Source organism: Biomphalaria glabrata, chromosome 15 (genome assembly GCF_947242115.1).
Source record: "Biomphalaria glabrata chromosome 15, xgBioGlab47.1, whole genome shotgun sequence".
Taxonomy (NCBI): domain Eukaryota; kingdom Metazoa; phylum Mollusca; class Gastropoda; family Planorbidae; genus Biomphalaria; species Biomphalaria glabrata.
The window spans coordinates 8,567,981-8,589,180 of NC_074725.1; the positions used below are offsets into that span (position 1 = coordinate 8,567,981).

The following is a 21,200-nucleotide window of genomic DNA, read 5'->3' on the forward strand; positions in this document are numbered from 1 at the left end:
TACATCTTTTGCAAGTCTTCAATGTCGAAAGTATTGGCTCCCAAAAACAAAAACATGTCAAAGAAGTCATAGTTTATTTTCAACAGTATGGCTGCATAAAATATGAAACATAAATTCAAATGAATCAAATTTACATTGTATGAGTTTTTAATTATCTATATATCATATTGACATTAAAATAATACAGTCACTCCAGTAAGTCATGTTTTGGGCGCAGTCATTTAAGTGTTTCCAGCAAATTTTAGTTTTGATCAGCTCTTATTTTCAAAAGCATATTATGTTTTCTTTTTGCATTTTTTCAGCACTGTAGAATAGAATTTCTAAAAAAAAATTTGTTTCATACTAGACTATAGTATATATGGTAAACATTCTCCAACCCCCCCCCCCCCAAAAAAAAAAAGTTTTATTTAGGTTTTTACTATATCATGAATACATAGTGCTGTATAGCATTCCTTTGGACACATCAGCTGCATGGAGAGGGGAGAAGTGCACTAATATTAGGCTTTAGACTCATTTCAGTATATATGAGATGATCCAAAGTCACTATGCAAATGAAGGAGGTCTCAGATTGTGAACTATAAATCAGATTCTGACCTGTGACCACCATGCTTCCCCCCGCCCCCATAAATAAAAGGCATTGATTTTCTTTCTATCATTGTTTCATTTTGTTTTTAAAACCCAAACACATTCAGAAGTTCGAGACCCAACAAATTTAAATCCCAAATCTAAAGTTCTTTAGATCAAAAATAAGTTTAAACAGAATCACAAAACTTCGATATGTATCATTCTTTTTGTAGACATAATAAAATTAACATAGATAATGTGTTTAACATTTAATGCCAAAATGTCCAACGCCAAAACATCCTGCTTTGCAGAAAATTTGCCTTATAAAATAAGAAGTCAGTAATAGGTTGAGATATAAAAAAAAAAAGGTTGTACAAAAGTGAAACTTAAAACAAATGACATTCAGTTGTACATTGGATGATAAGACCAACTACTATAATTGAACACATATGGCTGACTTTAAAGTTCCTATCAACACAATAATTTCAGTGTGGGATCATCTCTAATCCAGTTTAATGGTACCTAAACTAATCATGTCAGAAATCGTCCACATAAAGATCAATGTAACATCTTCACTGTTACAATCATTTGTATGGCATGTTACCATTTCAGAAAAAGAAAAAAAATATATTTTTCCTTACAAGGAAATATACATCATGGAGTACAATCAATGTCTAGTACTGACTTAAACTGACACGACTACTTCAAATATGTAACAAGGTTTACATTACTCCAAGAACCAACCTAATCACAACAATTCTCAGTATTACAACAAATTCTATTTCAATTAACTGACTATGACAATTTTTAAGCTTTTCATTCATGAAGCCTTAAATAGTTCTCTCAATGAGTTTTTAAAAATATTTAAACTATTTATTTCATCCACAGTTCCTTCCATCAGGAATTTATTTTCCAAAATTTGCAAAGGATAAAATTTTCATTAATAACAAATTTAATTTGAAATATAAAAAAACACACACAATATCTTATTCTAAGTACCGGTATCAAAAATGATTCAAATGATGAAAAAAAAAAAAAAGGAAGGTTAAATGACATCTCCGCTGGCTGGAAAGTTGTCAAAAAACTAAATGACATCTCCACTGGCTGGTGAGTTGTCAAAAAACTTGCACTGCACTATATAGTGTACACACTGTAAAATTTTGTTTCTTTCTCTTCGTATGTCTGGGGCCAACAACTATGGAAACAAGAGAAGAGAGAGTTGTTAATGGTTTGAATAGAAACTGTATGTTGACATGAAATGCCTAAGAGAAGCTGCCTTAAGAAAATATAAATAGAGTGTTTAGAAAATGTTGATATAAACTTATTGAGAGAAACATATTTGTAATGTAACCAATTTAGAAGTATTATTCATAATTAACTATATGGATTAATGAAATAGTATAAATTATCCATACTTTTTTTTTGGTGAGGTGGGTAGGGGGGAGTATACAATATAGAGTAAATTGAACAAAACAATTGTTATTTTAAACAGTTTTGTTTCATAATTTATCGTCAAAACATCCTCCCCCCAAACGGCTATACTAGATACTTCTCTAGCTACTACTTCATGTATTAGCATTAGGTAATCTGTAACCTTGTATCAGCATCAAGTCATCCATAACAACAGAAGGGCTACTAGTATTACCTTAAATCACTAAACTAATAATAGAAAAGCAACACTCTTGGGATGTTTTACCAACAGGTTTAACTGCTTGGCTACCTATCACAGGGGTTCAAGACAGAAACCTGGCTTGAACTGAATTGTATTTTCTCCCAGATACCCCCCCCCCCCTTGCCACTGGTTCACTAAAGAGCACACTGAGCATGCTATAAGCATGAAAGATACGCTCTACTAAAGTATTTTTTTTAATTGGTTGTGAAAGATTCATTTAATTGGAAAAAAAACTAAAGCATATACAAAAATTAAATTCCATTTTCTAGAGTAAATGTTGAATGTTTCCACTTCCTTTTCACTTTGATCATGCCACTACTAGATGTAGACTACTCACTTTGATCATGCCACTACTAGATGTAGACTACTCACTTTGATCATGCCACTAGATGTAGACTTCTCACTTTGATCATGCCACTAGATGTAGACTACTCACTTTGATCATGCCACTAGATGTAGACTACTCACTTTGATCATGCCACTACTAGATGTAGACTACTCACTATGATCATGCCACTACTAGATGTAGACTACTCACCTTCTCCAACAATGTATAATCATGTTTCACTTTTTTTCTTTTCAATGTCTGATTATCTCCCCTGTTGTCCCAAGGTCTCTTCTGCCTGTCATTCTTTTTATTGGTCCATTCTTCCTTGTGGCTGAAGTTCTGGTCCTTTGACTGATCTCCAATTTCTTTCTTTGGACTAGTGCTAGTGGAATGTTCTAAATTTGACTTCTGTGGGGAAGGCTTCAATGGTACATCACTCAAGTTTGAATCTATTTGAGGGAAACTTTTAGTGTTATTATTTTCATTAACATTGACAGTGCTACTATTATAGGCAGAAGGTGCCAGATCTGCTCTGCCGTCAGATACACAGGAAGTTGTTGAAGTAGACGCACATGATTCTGTAGCTGTTGTGGGTGAGGCAAAAGGGTTGGGCAATAACCCCTCTCTAGACTTGGAGACAACTGTAGCAGGAGGTTGTTCTTTTGTAATCAGTTCTAAAAGGTGAAATAAAAAAAAGGTTGCTAAATTTTCATTTTTCTTTTCATTCCAAATAATTGAAAAACAACAATTTTATAAAATAATGTCTAAGCTCCACAAAAACAAAAAGTAATTAAAAAAACACATTCACAAATTAATTGAATAAAAAATGAAAAAACTAAAAGATAAATGGACAAACATCCAATTACAAGAAAGACCACGCCTACTATAAGCTATCCTGCCTAATATAAGCTATCCTGCGTAGTATAAGCTATCCTGCCTAATACAAGCTATCCAGACTTGACCAATGTCTAATTTTTGCCTCAGAACTGGACACAACAGAATGAGACAACATCCCAGAAGCTAAAAATTGGGGTTAGCAAAATCTGCCCTTGTGGAGTGTCAGAGGTAGCTGAGCTTGTCCTTCAAAACTGCAGGCACCAGGCCTGAACAAGAGACTGGCCCCATATAGAAAGAAAACTATATGGAGAGCTCCCTGATTTGAAAAACACTACACAGTTCATCTTGTATATTGGTCGAGTCATCTGAACGCTCCAACATGATAATGAGAAAGAATTGAATTTTAAAACAAAGTATGCCATGTACAACAAACTGTGATGGAATGCAAAAAGAACTAGCAATGATCACCTTGAGGCAATTTACAAAAGATTGATAGCTTCAAATAAAAAGATACTGCAAATTTTTCGTAACACAGATCTTCCAGGTTATGGCCAGCCAATGAAATGAATGAACTCAAATGTATATAATATTTGTCAGAAACAGGTTCAAACTTATGAGATATTACTTCAGTGACTTCAAGTATTTACCACACAGGCATTAACTATTCTGATTTAGATCTTATAATCTCAGTAAAATATGAAATAGTGACAAACCTGTAGGCCCTGTCTTAGATTCATTGTTATCAGAGTCATCTGAATCAGAACAGGAACTGCCATAGTAAGCCAGTAGGCCTAAGCCACTGTTTTCTTTTGACGTTGTACTTGTCTTATTATCTTTGACTGTGGGCTCTGGTTGATCTACGATGTAGCAAAAGAAATATCAATTCATTTAGTTGTATTGTTTACAGTTAGATTTTATAAAGAGTTTCCAAAACAAAAAAAGAAGTCATTTTATCAAACCCTTTTATTTTCACTCAGTGCATTATTGTAGTTCAACTTGTAGTACAAACATCTGACATATTTACAAGTGCATGAATCTCCAAGGGACATAAAGAGTGATCATTTCACTTAGTATAAGGGCAATGATGACTAAGTGTGGCCACCGTGTAATTCATTCAAAGGTCGTATGAAAATTCAAATAAATGTCCTTTAGTTTAGCAGTCATGAACTCTACCACTATGCCACCATGTATTGTAAACTGTTTCTATGCTGATCCTTGGTGTTACCATAAAATATTTTAACAATACTAAGCAGAACACTTGTTCAGTCAATTTAAAATAGCTGGAAAACTGCAATGAAATCTCTAAGTCAAATATTTTTTACACCAAAAAAAAAAACAAAGGATAGTTCACCTGGTTCAGGATGACTGACTTCTTTCACTGTTCTCACCTCCTCTGGGGCATCATCATCACTGTTGGGCTTTTCATCTTCAAACTGATCATAGTCATTGAACCTGCGCCCTCTGCCTCTTCCCCTGTGACCTCTGCCTCTTCTGTTATCACGTCCTCCTCGTCTCCCTCTACCCCTTGACCGATCTTTTCCAAATTTACTGTAATAAACACACATTTTTAATCAGCAATCATGCCAATGATAGGATTTAAAGTTATATGCTATATGTACTTGAAAGTTCAAGTGAACAATAATAAAATCAAAAAAAGAAAATCATTCTTAATTTCCTGTTATAACAGACTGATTAAATCATGCAGTACATTTTGGATGTTTATATGCTTTCACCATCTTTTTCTTAGTTAATTGATTTTTGAGTGACTTTCTTAAAGGGTCATAAGATAATTCAATAGATTTTTTCTACCCCTATAACTAAGTTACAAAGAGATCTAAAAAGGACTATTTGGTAACTTAAAGCTAGCAAATGGTTAAGATTTATGAGGTTAGGTCAAAGACCAAAAGGGAATAGAGAACTGTTTAACTATGTGAAGGTCTCTGGTTTGAATCCTGGCTAAGAGACTGGAGATTTTTTTAAAATTAGATTGAATTCTCTTGATTTATTCAGCTCCAAAAGTATACTTGCTTTTAATACAGGGAATTAATGGCTATGATAATGATTCTGGCCTTAAAAACAGGCAATTATTAGATATGCCCCCTGATCCCTTTTATAATGACCAAGTTTACTTTCCCCAAAGGGTTAGGCCACATTCTCATTTTAGACCAGGTCTACAATCACAGGTGAAAACTTCCAGTGCCTCCAGCCGACTTACAGCCGAGATATTCCAATTGTCTGTGACTACTTCTTCTTTTTTTTTTTATAAACATATTGCAGAAAAAAAAAAAAAAAAGAAATATTTCCACAACATTCTCTTGTCACATTATATTTTTCTTTTTCCTCTAGATACATGGATAATGAAAAGTTTTCCCAACACGTTGAACACACACACGGAAGAATTTAATTTTTGATGTAATTGGATTAGGCTGAAAAAGTTGTGTACAAAAAAATCCTTACTTCTAAGTTGTTGATTACTTGAATGTAACTAGAAATGAATAAATCGAAGCTGTTGATTACCTAAAATCTTTGGTCTGGAGACGTTCACCTCTAGCAAGCCTTTCAGCATTTTCCTTCTTTTTCCTTTCCACATTTTCTAAGGTAGGAAAGTTTCTGCAATGATCAACACAACAAAGTTATTTAAGAAACCCCAAAGTCATTTTCATTAAACTAGTAGATAGAGGCAGAGAAAATATATCCCAGGTTCTCAACCTTTCAATATATATATAGACTATTTATTTTGTTTGTCTCTGACCAAATGTAGAGATCCACTGATAATGATGTGAAACATATGTATCAAAGGTATATTAGTTTTTTAAGAGGTACTGATACAAACAACATTTGTCTGCAACTTAAAAAGTCTCAGAATTTAGTTGATATATTGTCAAGAAGCTGGCCAAGTGGGAGGGAAGGGGAAATCACTCCACATATGATGGTTACTAAGGAACTAAACCAACACCAGCCATCTTGGAGAAAGTCTGAAAGTGTTGAGCAACCTTGAAATAAAGCCAGCTAAAAAACTCACTAAAGAAAAAGCTAATGGAAACTAAGCTGATCTGGATAGCAACTAGGATAAATAATAAACATACAAGAAAATGTCAAGAGAAGGACATAAGAAAAACTATCAGAATTTCAGAGTAATAAATAAATATTTAGTATCCCTGATACCAAAAAATATAGCAAAGGAATTGTAATGAAATGCTCTTACAAATCAAAATAGAATATCTGTGAGCAAGGAAACATAATGTTGGAAATAAAGAATCTAAGTAGAATTACAAAGAAAAGCATTATAAAACGATAATTAAGACCATCTAGATCTCTGGTAGTAGACTACAAAATATAAATGTCAAGAATGTCTTCCACTCCTCAGCAATGACTTTTAATATTCCATGGGATGACTTACTTCCCTTGAGTTCACTACAGACAGACTTCATAAATCTCATCTTTACAATTACTCCATCCAATCAACAATTGTTCTTCGCCAACTAATCTCTTAACTCTCTAGAAAAGCCAAAATGGAAGGCATTGAAGCAGGTCAAAGCCTGACTTGGGAGCTGTAGAGCTATATGGGAGGATAAAATTACATTCTGCAATATATATTACCCAAGTTAAGGTGTTGTGCGCATCTGCTTTTATCAAGAAAATTTTTTTTTTTAAATATTGGAACCAGTGAAATCTGCCCATGTGGAGTATCATCAGAGAATGCTGACCACGTCCCCCAAGGCTATCTTTACTAAGAGGCCCGTATAAGACACTGGCCCCAAAACACCCCAATAAAAAGAAAACTATATGGAGAGCTCCCTGATTTGGAAACCACTGCGCAGTTCATATAATGTATTGGTCTAGTCATCTGAACGCTCCAACATAACAATGAGAACGAAGAAGAAGAAGAAAGGGTAAATATATCTAACATTTCTGACTACTGAAGAGGTCAAAACACACAAAGTTCCATGTATATATTTTACAGTACATAATAAGCTAGAAACTAGCTGCTGACAAAATATTAAACAAGAAGGCCAATTAGTTGGCAACACATTATTTTTGTATGTCAATGTAAATGGATTATATGTATTGAAGTTAATGTAAATTTAAAAGGAACATTAAATCATCTTTTCCTTAAACTAGTATAAAATAAATCTGGTGAATTCCACTAAAAATAAGCCAACATAAACATCTTGATAGACACCAAACAAGGTAACTGACTTTCAGAACTATACTCTTACTTTTGACACCAAACAAAGGTAACTGACTTTCAGAACTATGCTCTTACTTTTTTCTTTCCTCACACCATTTCTTCACATCATCGTCAGACTCTAAACTCCAGACTTTTTGAGCCAGTCCTGTTCTGTGTTGCTGCAAAAAAAAAAAAAAAAGAACAATTTTTACTATTAAACTATTGACAAAAGAAATAAATTATTGTACAGGATTGCAAAAAGATAAACAAGACCCTTGAACCTACACTCCTTAATCAAAATGTGTTGTGGTGATATCTAATGTATGTTTTATCCCTCACACCATGGCTAGCTTTGGGGGTAAGGTCATCAACGACTAAAGATGAAATCTTTCTACAATTAACATCTGCCAGATATTTAAAGCAGAAGTATTTAATGAATGTACGTCCTCATATTAAGACTCAAGAAAAAATGAGACTTTATGTGGAACAGAAAAGTCAGAGAAGTCTGTCATACACTGAATGAAAAGTCACCTTGTGTGAAAACTGAAATTTTCATTCTAATTATTGGAAGTTTCAGAGTCTACCCAATTAGATCTGATATGATTAACAAAAATGTCAGAGTGCTGGCCACAGGATATCCTTATAAACAATTGGCAAAAGATACAGGTGAATTTAACTTTATCTGCTTTATCGATCTTTTAGTCTCTGAAAAACTTTGCTTTTGCTGCAGTTTGTAAAAAATAATATTTTGTAAATTTTATTTTTCACATAATTTGCTTTATAAAGATTTTTGTAATAGCTTTCTGAAAAAAAAAAAAACACCTTTATAATTTTATATTTATTAGCACCATAGTCATTAGCTTAGTGTATCATATAACATAAATAAGTTTCCCTTGGAGTGACTTAACTAAGGCAACCAAACAAGGTTTGAACGTCAAGTTCTGAATTATCTGAAATTCTACTAAAAGATTAATTCAATTTGTCAATAGCTCTAAATCATGTTATTAGCTCTGTTCTTACAAGGAATTATTGCCTGTATATTTCCTGTAAGATAATGTGATAAGAAGATACAATGAAGACAATCCCTACCATAGACATGTGAAGCTGTACTAGTTTGGGTGCTGCGAAAAATGGGCAGTCTTTATATGAGCACTGAAAATACATGAAAAACAAATAATTAAAAGATACTATATATTCTTTTTTTTACAATTTTAAAGATATCAAAAATATGAAATTTAGCAACAGCCTGCAAATATGTATGCAGGTTGAGAGTATTCTAACAGGAGACATTCAATAATCCTTTCAAGATGTCAATAATTCTATTACCAGTTTTATATAACCTATAATTATAATGTATATAAATATGATGAGATGTCATTGACAGAAACAAATGTATCTACCCAGACAGAACAGATTGTTCAGACAGGCAGGCAGAGCAAGCTTCTGTGGGGCTAGACTTCCAAGAATCTTTGATTCAACTCTAAGGACAATTAAGACACTAATTTTAATTGCATTTTAATTTTTAGGGAGTGAAATAAGCCTTCTGATGACCATTAGCTAGGTCACAGAGTTGTATTTTTCTAGAGAGTTAAATAAACATTTAAGCAAGAGAGGCTATGTAAACCATAACTTGTCATGACACAGTTTCAATATTAAACTTGCGCCAGTTCCATGCGATATGCTTTAATAAAATAAATAATTAACATAAACATTTCAAAATAAATAATGATACTACGATAGTAACTGTAACCACTGGCCAGATCTTTTTTTTCTAACTGACTAACATCAAACACATAGTTTTTAAACATACCTTTATGTGCCCATCATTATGAACTTTATATAACTCTTCATTTTTGAAACCTCTGTCACAAATATCACAGAAGAAAACATTATTTTCTGGAAGAAGCCTTTTGTCAATCTTTTCTTTCTTCTGTAAATAAAATCATCCCTTAATGTCACATGGTGTACATGTCAAGACTGCATGAGAAGTGAAGAAGCAAGTTTATTTATGCAGTGGATTTTCAAAGATTCAAGACACAGAATGGTAAATATGTAGAAATGAAAAGTTTTTATGTTATTTCCTCTACAAGAACTTTTAGTTTGAAAATATATATATGGTGGAGACTAGCTTGTTTCAGGAGAGTAAAATCAGCCTGTTTAGTCAAGTTTTAAGCTTCATGTTTAGTCTAATTCTGTGAATTTTTCATTGAAATGTGATTGTATTGTGTGTTAATATTGAGTACTCAGTCTAATCCTGATTTCTACTTTATTTTAATTCATAAAGAAGAATTCTGGTACATCTATACATAAAAAGCATCTCCTGCAATTTAACTTGTGAAAATACTCATATTCACCACCCATACTTTTTAAATATTATATAAACATTGCAATTCATAAGTCTCTATCTCTAAAACTAAAATAAAACAACAGTATGAACAAACTAAATGTATTGAGTTACTTGAATGCACAACAAAACAAAATAACAGTAAGAGCAAATAATGGGTAAATAATAAGCACTTTCAAAGCAACTGTTCAAAATGAGCATAATCTTACTCCAAGCACAGTTTGCATTGTTTCCTGAAGCTTGAATAATATTTACGGCCAATGTCTTCATACATGCTTATTATTTCATCTGAAATTTCTTCTTCAAGTTCGTTGAGCAGTGTATAATTGTTACGGATTGCATAAACTGGACCTTTGATATAGCTCCATAGCCAAAAGTCCAATATCATGAGGTCTGGAGATGTGGCCATTCCTTATGTCCTCTACAACCAATCCACCGCTGAGGAAAATGTTAATCAAACTATTGTTGTGCTGGAATGCTGAAATGTGGCCTGGCACCATCGTGTTGATACCAATATTGATTGTCATTTCCACTGAAGGACAACAGGTTTTGATTTAAAACAGTGACATACTGCACTCTTTGTTCATTATTTTACAACTGATACTGAAGGTTTGTTTTTACTGTTGTATTATTTTAGCTTTAAGATGGAGACTTATGAATCCCACTGTATGAAAAGGGACATACACCTACCTTTTGAAAACCCTCTTGTCTGCCTCCTCTTTGATGACCCCTATATCCAGCATTGTTATTTGCATGCGATGCACCACCTCTGCCCTGACCGAGAAACTGTGGCATCCTGACAGAATGTGGAAAACCTTCACTAACTGCCCTATGCCCACCTTGAAAAATGCTGTTAAAAGCTATTTGACCTGGGTGGTTTAAATGAGGCTGCATACATCTGTTTCCATTGGTATTTGGAAATGGGCTGAAACTGTTCCAAGTCTGATTTTGCACAAATGTCTGATTCTGCATCATTGGTGGTGGAGGTGGAAATGGTGGGAAATTATGAAAATTTGGTGGTGGAAATCTTCCAACAGGCATTGGATTGTGGGAATTAAAAGGTGGGGGTGGCTTTGAAAAATCTGGTGCTAATCCAGACATTTTTATTCACTTCTTTTTTCCTGTTCAAAAACAATAAAAAGAAAGCAAAGATGTTAACATGGTGGCAATTCATAAAAAGAGCCACTCTTAAAATTAGAGCATTGGGAGCAATTAAATAGTTGTTTACCATATACTTTTAGGTAAAGCTATTCTTTAACAATTACAATGGTAAGTCTGAGAATGTGTGTGTAAATAATAATAATGTAATGTATATATAGCACTGTTAATAAACATAGTCTCAAGGGGCTGTGAAAACATAATGAAAAAACTAATCTGAAATAATTTTGAACAGAGATGTCTTAATGTTCTTGAATGTAGTGAAGAATATGGTTTGTCTAAGCGTCTAAGCTCAAAGGGGAGCAAGTTACAAATCTTTGGTCTCAGCACTGAAAAAGCCTGCTAACCATAACTTGTATTTATTCTAGTCATTCTAGATTAATCTAGATCTCATCACAACCCATGACTCACATGAGATTAGAGACAGGATTACTGCAGGGATTGGACCCCAAGATGATTCGCTAACTATAGTAAAAAAACAAAAAAAAAAATGCAAGCTAAAAATCTATGGCCATATTACAATGTCTTTGGGGCTCACAGTAGTCACAGGTAGACAGAGAAAGCAATGGGAAGACAACGTAAAAGAATGAATAGAAGGCCAGCCATTGAAAGAGCTTCTTTCTACTAATGCAAAAGAAAGGAATGGAGAAAGTAGATCAAGAAATCTTGCATGGTGCCACAATGGTCCAACAAACTAAGTACTGCTAAGGCTAAGGGATAGGTAATTAATCTAGATCTAGACTAGAGTCTAGATCACTAGGACTAGATCCAGAATTCTAGTTAAAATCTAGATCTAGATCTATTCTATTTCTAGATCTAGTACAGTCTACAGTACTTGTTAGAATAATAATTTAGATCTAGATCTATATAGTAGAAACTTCAAACTTTAAAAAGTCTAGGAAATAGATCTAGACCTAGATTGAGATGAGTACCTGTAATTAGTGTAATAATACTGTTTAATACAGTCACTTTACTTACTAAACTTACTTATACTATAGTCTATACTTATTATGACTTATACTTATAAGTTACTAGACTACTAGATCTAAGTCAGTAAGTTGAGTAAGTGAGTTTAGTGAGTACTAGAGTAGATATAGAATAGATCTATTATTAGTATTATCTAGATTGTCTAGAATCTAGACTCTTACACTTACACAGTTATAGATCTATACAGTAATACTAATGTCATAGTACTAATACAGTATACATTATACAGTCTTACTCTAAGTCTAAGTTCTATCTAATTATCTAATTCTAAGTCTTAGTCAGTCTTACTTACTCAACTCAAGTTGACGAAGTAGAAGTTACTTGACTTATGTTACTAACTTTAAACTTACTACTACTAACTACTAGATCTAGTAGTATTAAAATTAAGTAATAGTAGGCTAAGTAGTATTATTAGTATTACTAGTCTTACTCTAACTCTTACTCTTAGTAAAAGTCTTACTCTTCTTAGACTAGTTAGACTTATTATATAGTAATATTAGTGAACTTAGTGACTGACTTAGTCGTGACTCTATCTAGACCTAGAGTAAATATTATTTAAATAATATATTATTTAAATATTTAGATCTAGATCTAGAATGACTAGATCTATGCAGATCGTGTCTACTGTCTAGATTCTAGTCTAGAGTCTAGATGTAGATCTAGAATCTAGATGTAACTTTAAAAAGAAAAAACTCTGAACATGTGTCTATGTTTCCAATGAGTCAATGTTTTGAATTTCACAGTCGCACTGATATATATAATACAGCTGGTTCTATACTATAATTTGTGAATCCATAGACCTATATATACATGGCTTCACATAACATCAGCAACGATGTGGCTTCCGAGTCACATATAGGTGTGACTGGCAACACTATTGCAGACTCCTTGGCCCACCAAGGAGGGCAAACACCACCCACCGAACAGGTTGTGAGTCTTCATCATGTTCTGGCTATAATTCAAAAAACAGAAATGGAAAGTGGTTTGAGTGCTGGGACAAGTCCCAAAAAGCCTGTGGAGTCTGGGAGTGCATGAGGCGCGGCGCCCTGACCGCACTTCCCCGTGGAGGCTGTCCAGGCCTGAGCAAGCTATTATAGCACAGTGCAGGACAGGCCACTGTCTTCTTTTTGACTGCCACAGACTTGCTGATCTCTGTCTCGACAGGTCTGGGAAACCTAATAATCTCGACCTGTATGGTGACATGTATGCACTAGTAGCACTAAGCAATAAAGCAGGGTTTCTGTCCGCTGTTAACATACAAAATGTAGGCTCAAGGCGCTGTAACATTACTAACACAAACACGAGAGCTAAAATGACAAACTAATCTAAAAAGTTTTAAACAGGTAGGTCTTAATGTTCTTCAAAGTAGTGTAGCATGTTGTCTGTTTGAGATCGATGGGGAGTGCCGTGAGTTCCTAACCTTTGGTCCGTGCACTGAAAAAGTCCGCAGACCGTAGCTTTTGAGGAAGAAACGTGGCACCACTAGAAGCGATGAGTCCTTTTGAGCACAGGGCTCTCTGATAGACATATGGGGTGATCAGTTCGTTAAGGTACAAAGACATCGTATTGTTATATATACACTGATGACAAAGTGTGGCCACCTTGTAATTGATTATCGCTTTAACGGGAAGCGTATAGAGCGTGCGCAAGAGAGTAGTAGCTGAATCTCGTCTTGTTTTTTTAAAGGACTATTTGTGCGGCGTTGTTCTGAATACGTTGGCTATTTTGTCATCGGGTGTACCGTATGTTTCATGTCATTGTGTATGTCTAAACCTATTAAGTTTAAATTCGTTTTCATCCATGTCAATCGAGATGGACATCCATTTAATAGTTTGGAAGGCTACAACAACTATTTATATTTATTTGCCACATCATAAACAAATTGTAAACGGGTGATTATTTCTTGAACGATTCGGTCCAAAGAGAATCACATTTCTCTATGAAGCTTTTTCTTGTCTTTCAAAATCATCTTTTTTGCCTTGGGATTCTGCACTAATTTCCAGTCTCTTAGTTTTCAACTTTCGGCTATAGGGCCTAACCTCCACAACTCATTGAATCCATCGTTGGATTTAAATGTAGATTTAGTATTTGATCTTATTGAGAGGAGTAAGCAGGGGAAGCGAAACAATGATTTAGTTTTGACTTTCTCCGGAAGACAGCTTCATCGTCTTACTTTTGCTGATTAACAAATTTTTGTGACTTCACTATTTAACTGTTTCAAATACTTGAGTGACAAGTTGTATTCGATTTCAAAATCATCTGTAATTTCTTCAGGCCAAACTCCAAAAATCGTTCTGTCTAGAGATTATTATTCAGTTGGTTTTTTTTTTACTGAAAGGGTCAAGAGAATAGGAACTTATTACATTCTGGGAGAAAGTTTGATGCCCATACGACCCGCACGTGGCTAGCTACGCCACTGTTATAGATAAATGTATTTCAATATCTATTTGTGACATTTCATTAACATAAACGACTAGAATATATTTTCAATTTCTTTTCTCTGAAGGAACGCATATTTACAAACGTACTTTCAGACGTTTTTTTTTTTAAATATGTAGGTTTTTGGATTAGCTGCTCTTATGACACATAGGTAGGAGCACTTTACGAATTTTCCCTAGCTTTTATATTTAGTAGGCCTATGAGTACTCTGCCGGTATTTTTGAAGTTGTTAATATTTTAAAACAAGTTTAAGTGTTTTATAGCATTTCTAGATGTAGCTGTAATTAAATCACGGGCGTAGCGAGGATTTTTTCTTTCGGGAGGATATTTTTTCATTGCATACGGAATCCAATATACCGTATCCTAAAAGCTTGGCTACATTCATGGAATGTTTTGTTTCTTTGAATCGTTTTCATGTTTGCCTCATTGTATACAAGATTAGCTCTAGTGTTGATGTGTCGACAGTTTTTATTTTGTTTATGTCCGGAACATCCACGCCTTTTCTTTCAAAATCCAATAAACAGGCAACATATTAACGACCCCCTTAAAATACTTTTAGTTGTGAATTAGCATCACCGATTTAGGTTTAAAAAGATTTCTATATTTGCCCACACATATATTTTGGTTTGTTTTACCTTGGAATGGATATAATATATATATAAAAATATATAGCAATGCCAACAATAGGTATCATACATTATTTCAATTTGTTAAAGTAGAACTGATTAAGCCTGTTACTAAGTAATTTGAATTTCTAGAGTTTTTTTTTATTTATTTCCCTAAATCAGGGGTGGGCAACCTTTTTGGATCGAGGGCCGCATTTCTTAAAATTTGGGAATGGCGGGCCGCATATGTATATACAGCTTAGAAAGATACTCTAGCTAACTTTTAACTCATAGTTACACTGTATTATATTCACGTTTCTTTTTTCCACATTCCACGTTAAGGAATTACGAGAAGAGTTAGCAATTTTTGAAATCAATTAATATTTTGTTTAATTACTGTTGTCTTTTTATATTACAATAACCCCACTAATATACAGTTGTACTTAAAGTGCAGTATTTTACTTTTTACACTCGTGCATAATGTTCTGGAACTGTGGAACTAGCTTACTAGTTGTTACCCTTGTGACTGTTGTCAAATTACAGTCAGTCAAAATCGACTAGTAATTATACTTGTTTAGTTTCCCCCCACCCAAAATATAATGCTTGTTCACTGGATGAGACAACATATGTTCCGGAAGTTAAATGCAGGGACGAGCGAAACATGCCCTTTTGGAGCATCACCAGAGAATGCTGAGCATGTCCTTCAATGGCGCATACTAAATCAGAGACCCGAACAGGACTCTGGCCCCAAAGCCCTCCTATAGAACCAAAACTATTCGGAGAACTGCCTGATCTGGAAAACATTGCGCCGTTCATCTCAGATATAGGATTACTGATCTGAACCCTCCAACCTGTAAAATGAGAACAAAGAAGAAGAACAGATGTATGTGTACACAAATAGTGTGAACAGCAGCACATTTTTTAAAGTGTTGACATACAGCTTCAGGCACCCATAAGACTCCCGTGGAAGTACTGACTGGAGCTTCTCTTTGCTGGGAGTTATGTCCCCTGAAGCTGAATCAGCTTCTGCGCTAAATGGTGAACTGATGGCATCGAAAACTGGTACTTGGCGTCTTAAAATTTGCTTTAATAAATTGCAAAATTAAGGAATCTAAATAAGTGTTGTACTTTTAATCATTTCAATAAAAATAGTTTCACCTTTCAGCAAAGGAAAATGACAAAACCTGTTTTCTTTTGCTCACTTGTAGAAATGGGAAGGCCTTGTTTGAAAAGATTTAACATCCACTTACATTTCATATGCAAGGAACTCATTGCAATGGCAATTATGAAACATGAAATCTTGTCTTCCACTCTTCATTAGAAATATTGGTAACAAAGTCACAGTCAGTGTCCTTCAAGTAACAATTTCTTCCTTGAGATTTTAAAGTGTTCTCCTTTACCTTGCCTATGCTTAGTTTGCAGATATATTGGATTATTGTGTTCTTCAATGAAACTACCCGTGGTTAATACACCCTAACTCTAATAAGTTCGATTACAACTATCTATCAAATTATGAAGTTGAAATTTATGCAGCTTTGTGCAAACTTTCCTGTTAAGTTTATGGTAGGGGTATAAAAAAAACAAAAAAAACACCATTTTACTCAGTTGAAGATCGGGCTCCACCAGTTGTCACCCTTGCCATCTTGTTGGAAGCATACCCAACATTCAACACAGTTCTTCATAGCATAGAATAAGACTGATCAGAGATTGTGTTTTGAATTGTGTGTATTGATGAATAACATAGTATAGTCTTCGTTCGCTTAAAACTTTTTACGACAGTTTCAATAATTTATATGTATATTATTTTTAATATATTTGTATTTAATAAGTATATGCTGTGGGCACACCTGACTTCTGTAGGTGTCCGCAGGCCGCATGTGGCACGCGGGGTTCGTAATTTGCCCATTCCTGCCCTAAATGATCTGCATTGTGTCCTGTTATAAAAGATAATTTCAACAGAATGAACTGATTCAGTACCATTGAACTTTTATACACCTCCAAATTCGTACATATATAAAAAGAGACAAATTGGAAATCCCATCAAATTTATTATCATAATCACAAATAACTTTATTCTTTTTCTTTTGCAATTTGCTTGGTACCTCTCAACTTGCCAGTACGACGAGCAGCAATAAGACCAACCTAGAGAAAGTAAACAATGATTAGACTCGAGATAGGGAAAAAAAATTAAAATTATTAAGTCATGATTTTTTGCTCAGAATAATATTCTCACCAAAAATATTCAGGTCAAAGTGAAGAATTATTAAATCATCATGACAAAAAATCTGATATAGCCATTTGAACAATCATAAACATTCCTTTAATAATAATAAGAAACATTAAAAATACTTTTCTCTTAAATGTTACAAAAAAGCCATTTTGAGACCAGTGCCCAGTTTCGCACAATGAAGTTCTTACTTGTAGCACAGTACTAAAAGCTTTATTATTTTCACTCTCAACAGGGTTGGACAGATTGAATATAAAAAAAAAAAAAGTTATAGTTACCTTTTTACCAGCAGAGGCATCACGTCTGACAGTAGATGCTTTACCAATGTGTTGATGGTTACCACCACCGTGAGGATGCTCAACAGGCTGGAAAGACAAAACCCAATGTCAGAACACCAAATGCAAAAAAAAATTTAAAAAATTTATTTTCACAAAAACAAAAAAGGAAATAAAATCATTGCCTTCAGCTAAGCCATGCGGTTTTCATCACAATAGAGTAAGACACTCAAAATTATGTCATCATTGGCAACACATTAAAACAAGAATAACACTTACGTTCATGGCAACACCTCTGACTTTAGGCCAGCAATTCCTCTTGGCCTTGTACTTGTGATAAGCTCTACCTGCTTTCAATATAGGTTTATCAATTCTACCACCACCTGCAACAATACCTGAAACAAAAATGTCCCCAGTAATTAAAAATATTCAAATAAATTAATCATCCAAGAAATACTAGATAAAAAATGTTTGCCATAATACTAAGCCTATCAATATGTTTTGACAGGCTACTCTTATTAGACAACCAAAGGCTTTAACTACAGGTGCTCAAAGTCAGAACGACAAGAACCCTGGATTAATTACCAATGATTAATTTACCACAGTCGTAACACCAGCAATGCCAAAACTGCATTGTCAGTTGACTAGAACTGTGGCTAAAACAAAAAACACCTAAATAAGTAACACTTCAATAAGAAACGCTTTGTCATTTGCCACAAACCAAAAAAATATAAAAAAAAAAAAAAAAAAAGGAAGCAATTACATAATATTTTAAGAAAATTGAACTCACTTTTTCATTCTGTGCCAATGATAAATAAAATCTTTATGTATTTGCACACAAATAAGGTTGGAAAAATACTTTTTTTAAAGACAAATATTCAACTATGGCTTTCATTAACCATGGCCTTTGGTGATTTTTAACATTCTACATGTTTTTAGACAATCATTTCCCATTCCAAATACATAGTTTTGTAAACAGCCCGCCATATTTAAAAAAATAGTAAATTTGTCTATTTTAATACAAGGACAATGGGTAGAAAAAAGGACAAAAAGAAAAATTGAAACAAGATGTTTTTTTGCTAACTAACTTTTAGGTACAATAAAAGGAATACATTTTTTTAAAATCTTTATTAACCATCAATTTTTACTCCTCCACTAAGAAAACGTTATGCAGTTTTCACAATCACATTCAATACCCAACAAAGCCATTATAAAATTCAAAATATTTGAAATCCAAAGTAAATTTTACACACACTGCTGCAATGTATACATATATTAATAAAGGTTTTTAAATACCCACTATCAATAACTGTAAGCTCCAGACATTTCTTTGATAAACAATAAGAATATATTAAATTCACATACCAATCATGGCTCTGTTTGCTGAGAAAACAACTTTTTTTGATCCAGAAGGCAATTTAACTCTGGTCTTCTTTGTCTCTGGATTATGAGAGATGACTGTGGCATAGTTGCCAGATGTACGAGCTAACTTTCCACGATCTCCTGATTTCTCCTCAAGACAACATACAATTGTACCTTCAGGCATAACACCAACTGGGAGAATATTTCCGATTTGCAGGGATGCTGGGGGAAAAAAAAATCATAACTAGATGATCTAAACACAGAACATGTAACTATTGGTGACTATTATTAAAGTAATATACTTATGCTTCTAAAGTTCTATCTAGTGACCTGGTCTAAAACGCAACATAAAGTCTATAAAATGGCTCTTACCTTTCTTCCCACAGTAAACAAATTGACCTGTGTGCATGCCTTCTGCTGCAATGAATGTCTCAGTGATGATTCGATATTTGTATGGATCACGGAACTGGACTTTGGCTAAGGGTGCACCACGACCAGGGTCATGGACAATATCCTAGCAAAGAAACAATGTGTTAATTTATAAGTTATAACTAACGTTAACTGTAACAATTATTGAGGTAGATCTATTCATGTTTATACCATCATTCTCATTATTGACAACATTAAAAAAGAACACTACACTTACCCTGACTACTCCTTTAATGTACCCATGTCTCTCAGCAAAATCTACAGCTCTAAGAGCTGCCTTTCCTTTTCTGTTCTTGGTATGGGCTTTGAAAACAGACCCAGGACCTTTTCTCTGGGATCGAATAACGCGGCCCATTCTCTGAAAAGATAAGAAAAAGACAGTAGTCTACAAGCCCAAACCTGGATCTAAATCTGCTGCTCTACATTTTCGAGTGCAAATAATATCGCCGTTACGTATATTTATATATAATCTAGACTAGTTCATGTGTGTGGATTGTAAAACCAAAACAAAAGTAGCAGGCGCCGAAATGGCAATTTTATTTAAAATTCCAGCTAAATATATACTTTCAATAAACAAATACCTAGTATTTGGTCACACCATTAAAAAAATATAAATTTAATAGTGATAAATAAGGTAATTTGATAGATGTTGCGAGATAGAATTAATAAGAAATTTAAGAAATTTACAGAAAGGTTTACCTACGGCCGGAAGTTTATGAAAAAAGGAAGTGATTTTACGTGTTAGCCAGAATTTTTATTTTAAAATTAACGAAGAAAAAAAGCCAAACTGACAATCTAGTTTTCTTTACTTCAATATCAATGTTAAATAGAATAAAATACAAAAATAAATATAAATTAAAAATTTCCATTTGAATTTAGCTAAATTTATTACATCTTTTTAAAAATATACTTTTGAAAATGTTTAGACAACAAAATGCTTACAACTTTCTCGAACGAGATTTAAAGACCAACTGAAGAGGTTTTGGGGTCAGACGCGGAAACCGGTGTTATACTTTTTTTTAGATTCATAATGCTTAAAAAAACATACATACGAAATTGTAGACCTATATTCTTTGTAATTATTTAGATATAAGCAATTTAATGTGAGTTTTAGGGACTATTAAATTTCACAATCTCGAAGCCATTCGAGATCAGTATTTCCCAGACAACCAAGGTCGATGACGTAGTTTAAGGGAAATTAGGTCAAATTTTTCAGTTTATGGCTCAGCGTATTTCCCTATTCCTTTTTACAGGAATGCTAGTTTCTAAAAACAAAGGCGACTAAAACACGCCAATTTATAAAAAGTGGATGTTAGAGTTGGGGAAATTAGGTCAAATCACGCAATTTATGGCTTTGCATGTTAGATCTACTGTTTGTCGGCTTATTCTTGATCTAGTCAAGCGAACAGCGTTTCAGCCCACGCAGTACCGCGAGCCTCAGTTCACATGTTTCGTTTTAGTCAAGTTACGCAATTTATGGCTTATGTTACTGCTTCAGGCTTATTCTAGCTCTAGATCTACTGCTTTTGATCAAGAGCAGAGTTCTTTTCTCAGATCATTAATGATGTACGAAGTAGACCTAAATTTAGATCTAAATCCAATTAGATGAAGTCTAGATCTAGTAATAGTAGTATTGGATATTTAGAGATAAGACCTATCTATTTAGACATCCGATCGAGGTGCTGGGCCTAGACCTAGAAAAACAAAGTTTAAAATTATATACTCTATCTATACACTTAATAGTGATTATTAACCTATATTATATAGTCGTCCGTAAATAGGCCCAATATGGAAAAAAAAAA

At 33.8% G+C, this 21,200-nt stretch overlaps 2 protein-coding genes and 1 non-coding gene across 7 annotated transcripts; all 3 read right to left on the reverse strand.

The window, feature by feature from the left end:
* Positions 1 to 60: 60 nt before the first annotated feature.
* LOC106052607 (FMR1-interacting protein NUFIP1-like) lies at positions 61 to 12,976 on the reverse strand. 4 transcript variants are annotated; one of them, XM_056013152.1, is made up of 10 exons: positions 12,862 to 12,976; positions 10,607 to 11,037; positions 9,383 to 9,502; positions 8,662 to 8,724; positions 7,669 to 7,751; positions 5,919 to 6,011; positions 4,753 to 4,949; positions 4,115 to 4,258; positions 2,775 to 3,238; positions 61 to 1,759 (listed from the first exon to the last, which is right to left on the reverse strand). In XM_056013152.1, exons 2-10 carry the CDS (start codon positions 11,015 to 11,017, stop codon positions 1,649 to 1,651), a joined length of 1,686 nt encoding a protein of 561 aa, XP_055869127.1. In that variant the 5' UTR covers positions 11,018 to 11,037; positions 12,862 to 12,976; the 3' UTR covers positions 61 to 1,648. The 4 variants fall into 4 exon arrangements, with proteins under 4 accessions (XP_055869127.1, XP_055869126.1, XP_055869125.1 ...); XM_056013151.1 differs by lacking the exon at positions 12,862 to 12,976 and adding an exon at positions 12,504 to 12,790; XM_056013150.1 differs by lacking the exon at positions 12,862 to 12,976 and adding an exon at positions 12,354 to 12,790.
* A 4,157-nt stretch (positions 12,977 to 17,133) lies between these two features.
* LOC106052608 (60S ribosomal protein L8) lies at positions 17,134 to 20,174 on the reverse strand. 2 transcript variants are annotated; one of them, XM_013208024.2, is made up of 7 exons: positions 20,098 to 20,174; positions 19,616 to 19,756; positions 19,342 to 19,483; positions 18,973 to 19,191; positions 17,887 to 18,002; positions 17,611 to 17,697; positions 17,134 to 17,247 (listed from the first exon to the last, which is right to left on the reverse strand). In XM_013208024.2, the coding sequence occupies exons 2-7, from the start codon at positions 19,751 to 19,753 to the stop codon at positions 17,176 to 17,178; spliced, it is 774 nt and encodes a 257-aa protein (XP_013063478.1). In that variant the 5' UTR covers positions 19,754 to 19,756; positions 20,098 to 20,174; the 3' UTR covers positions 17,134 to 17,175. The 2 variants fall into 2 exon arrangements, with proteins under 2 accessions (XP_013063478.1, XP_013063479.1); XM_013208025.2 differs by having other exon boundaries at positions 20,102 to 20,120.
* Positions 17,319 to 17,384, reverse strand: LOC129923224 (small nucleolar RNA SNORD37). The gene has a single exon (XR_008775151.1). It is a non-coding gene; the product is annotated as a small nucleolar RNA SNORD37 (small nucleolar RNA).
* Positions 20,175 to 21,200: the final 1,026 nt, after the last annotated feature.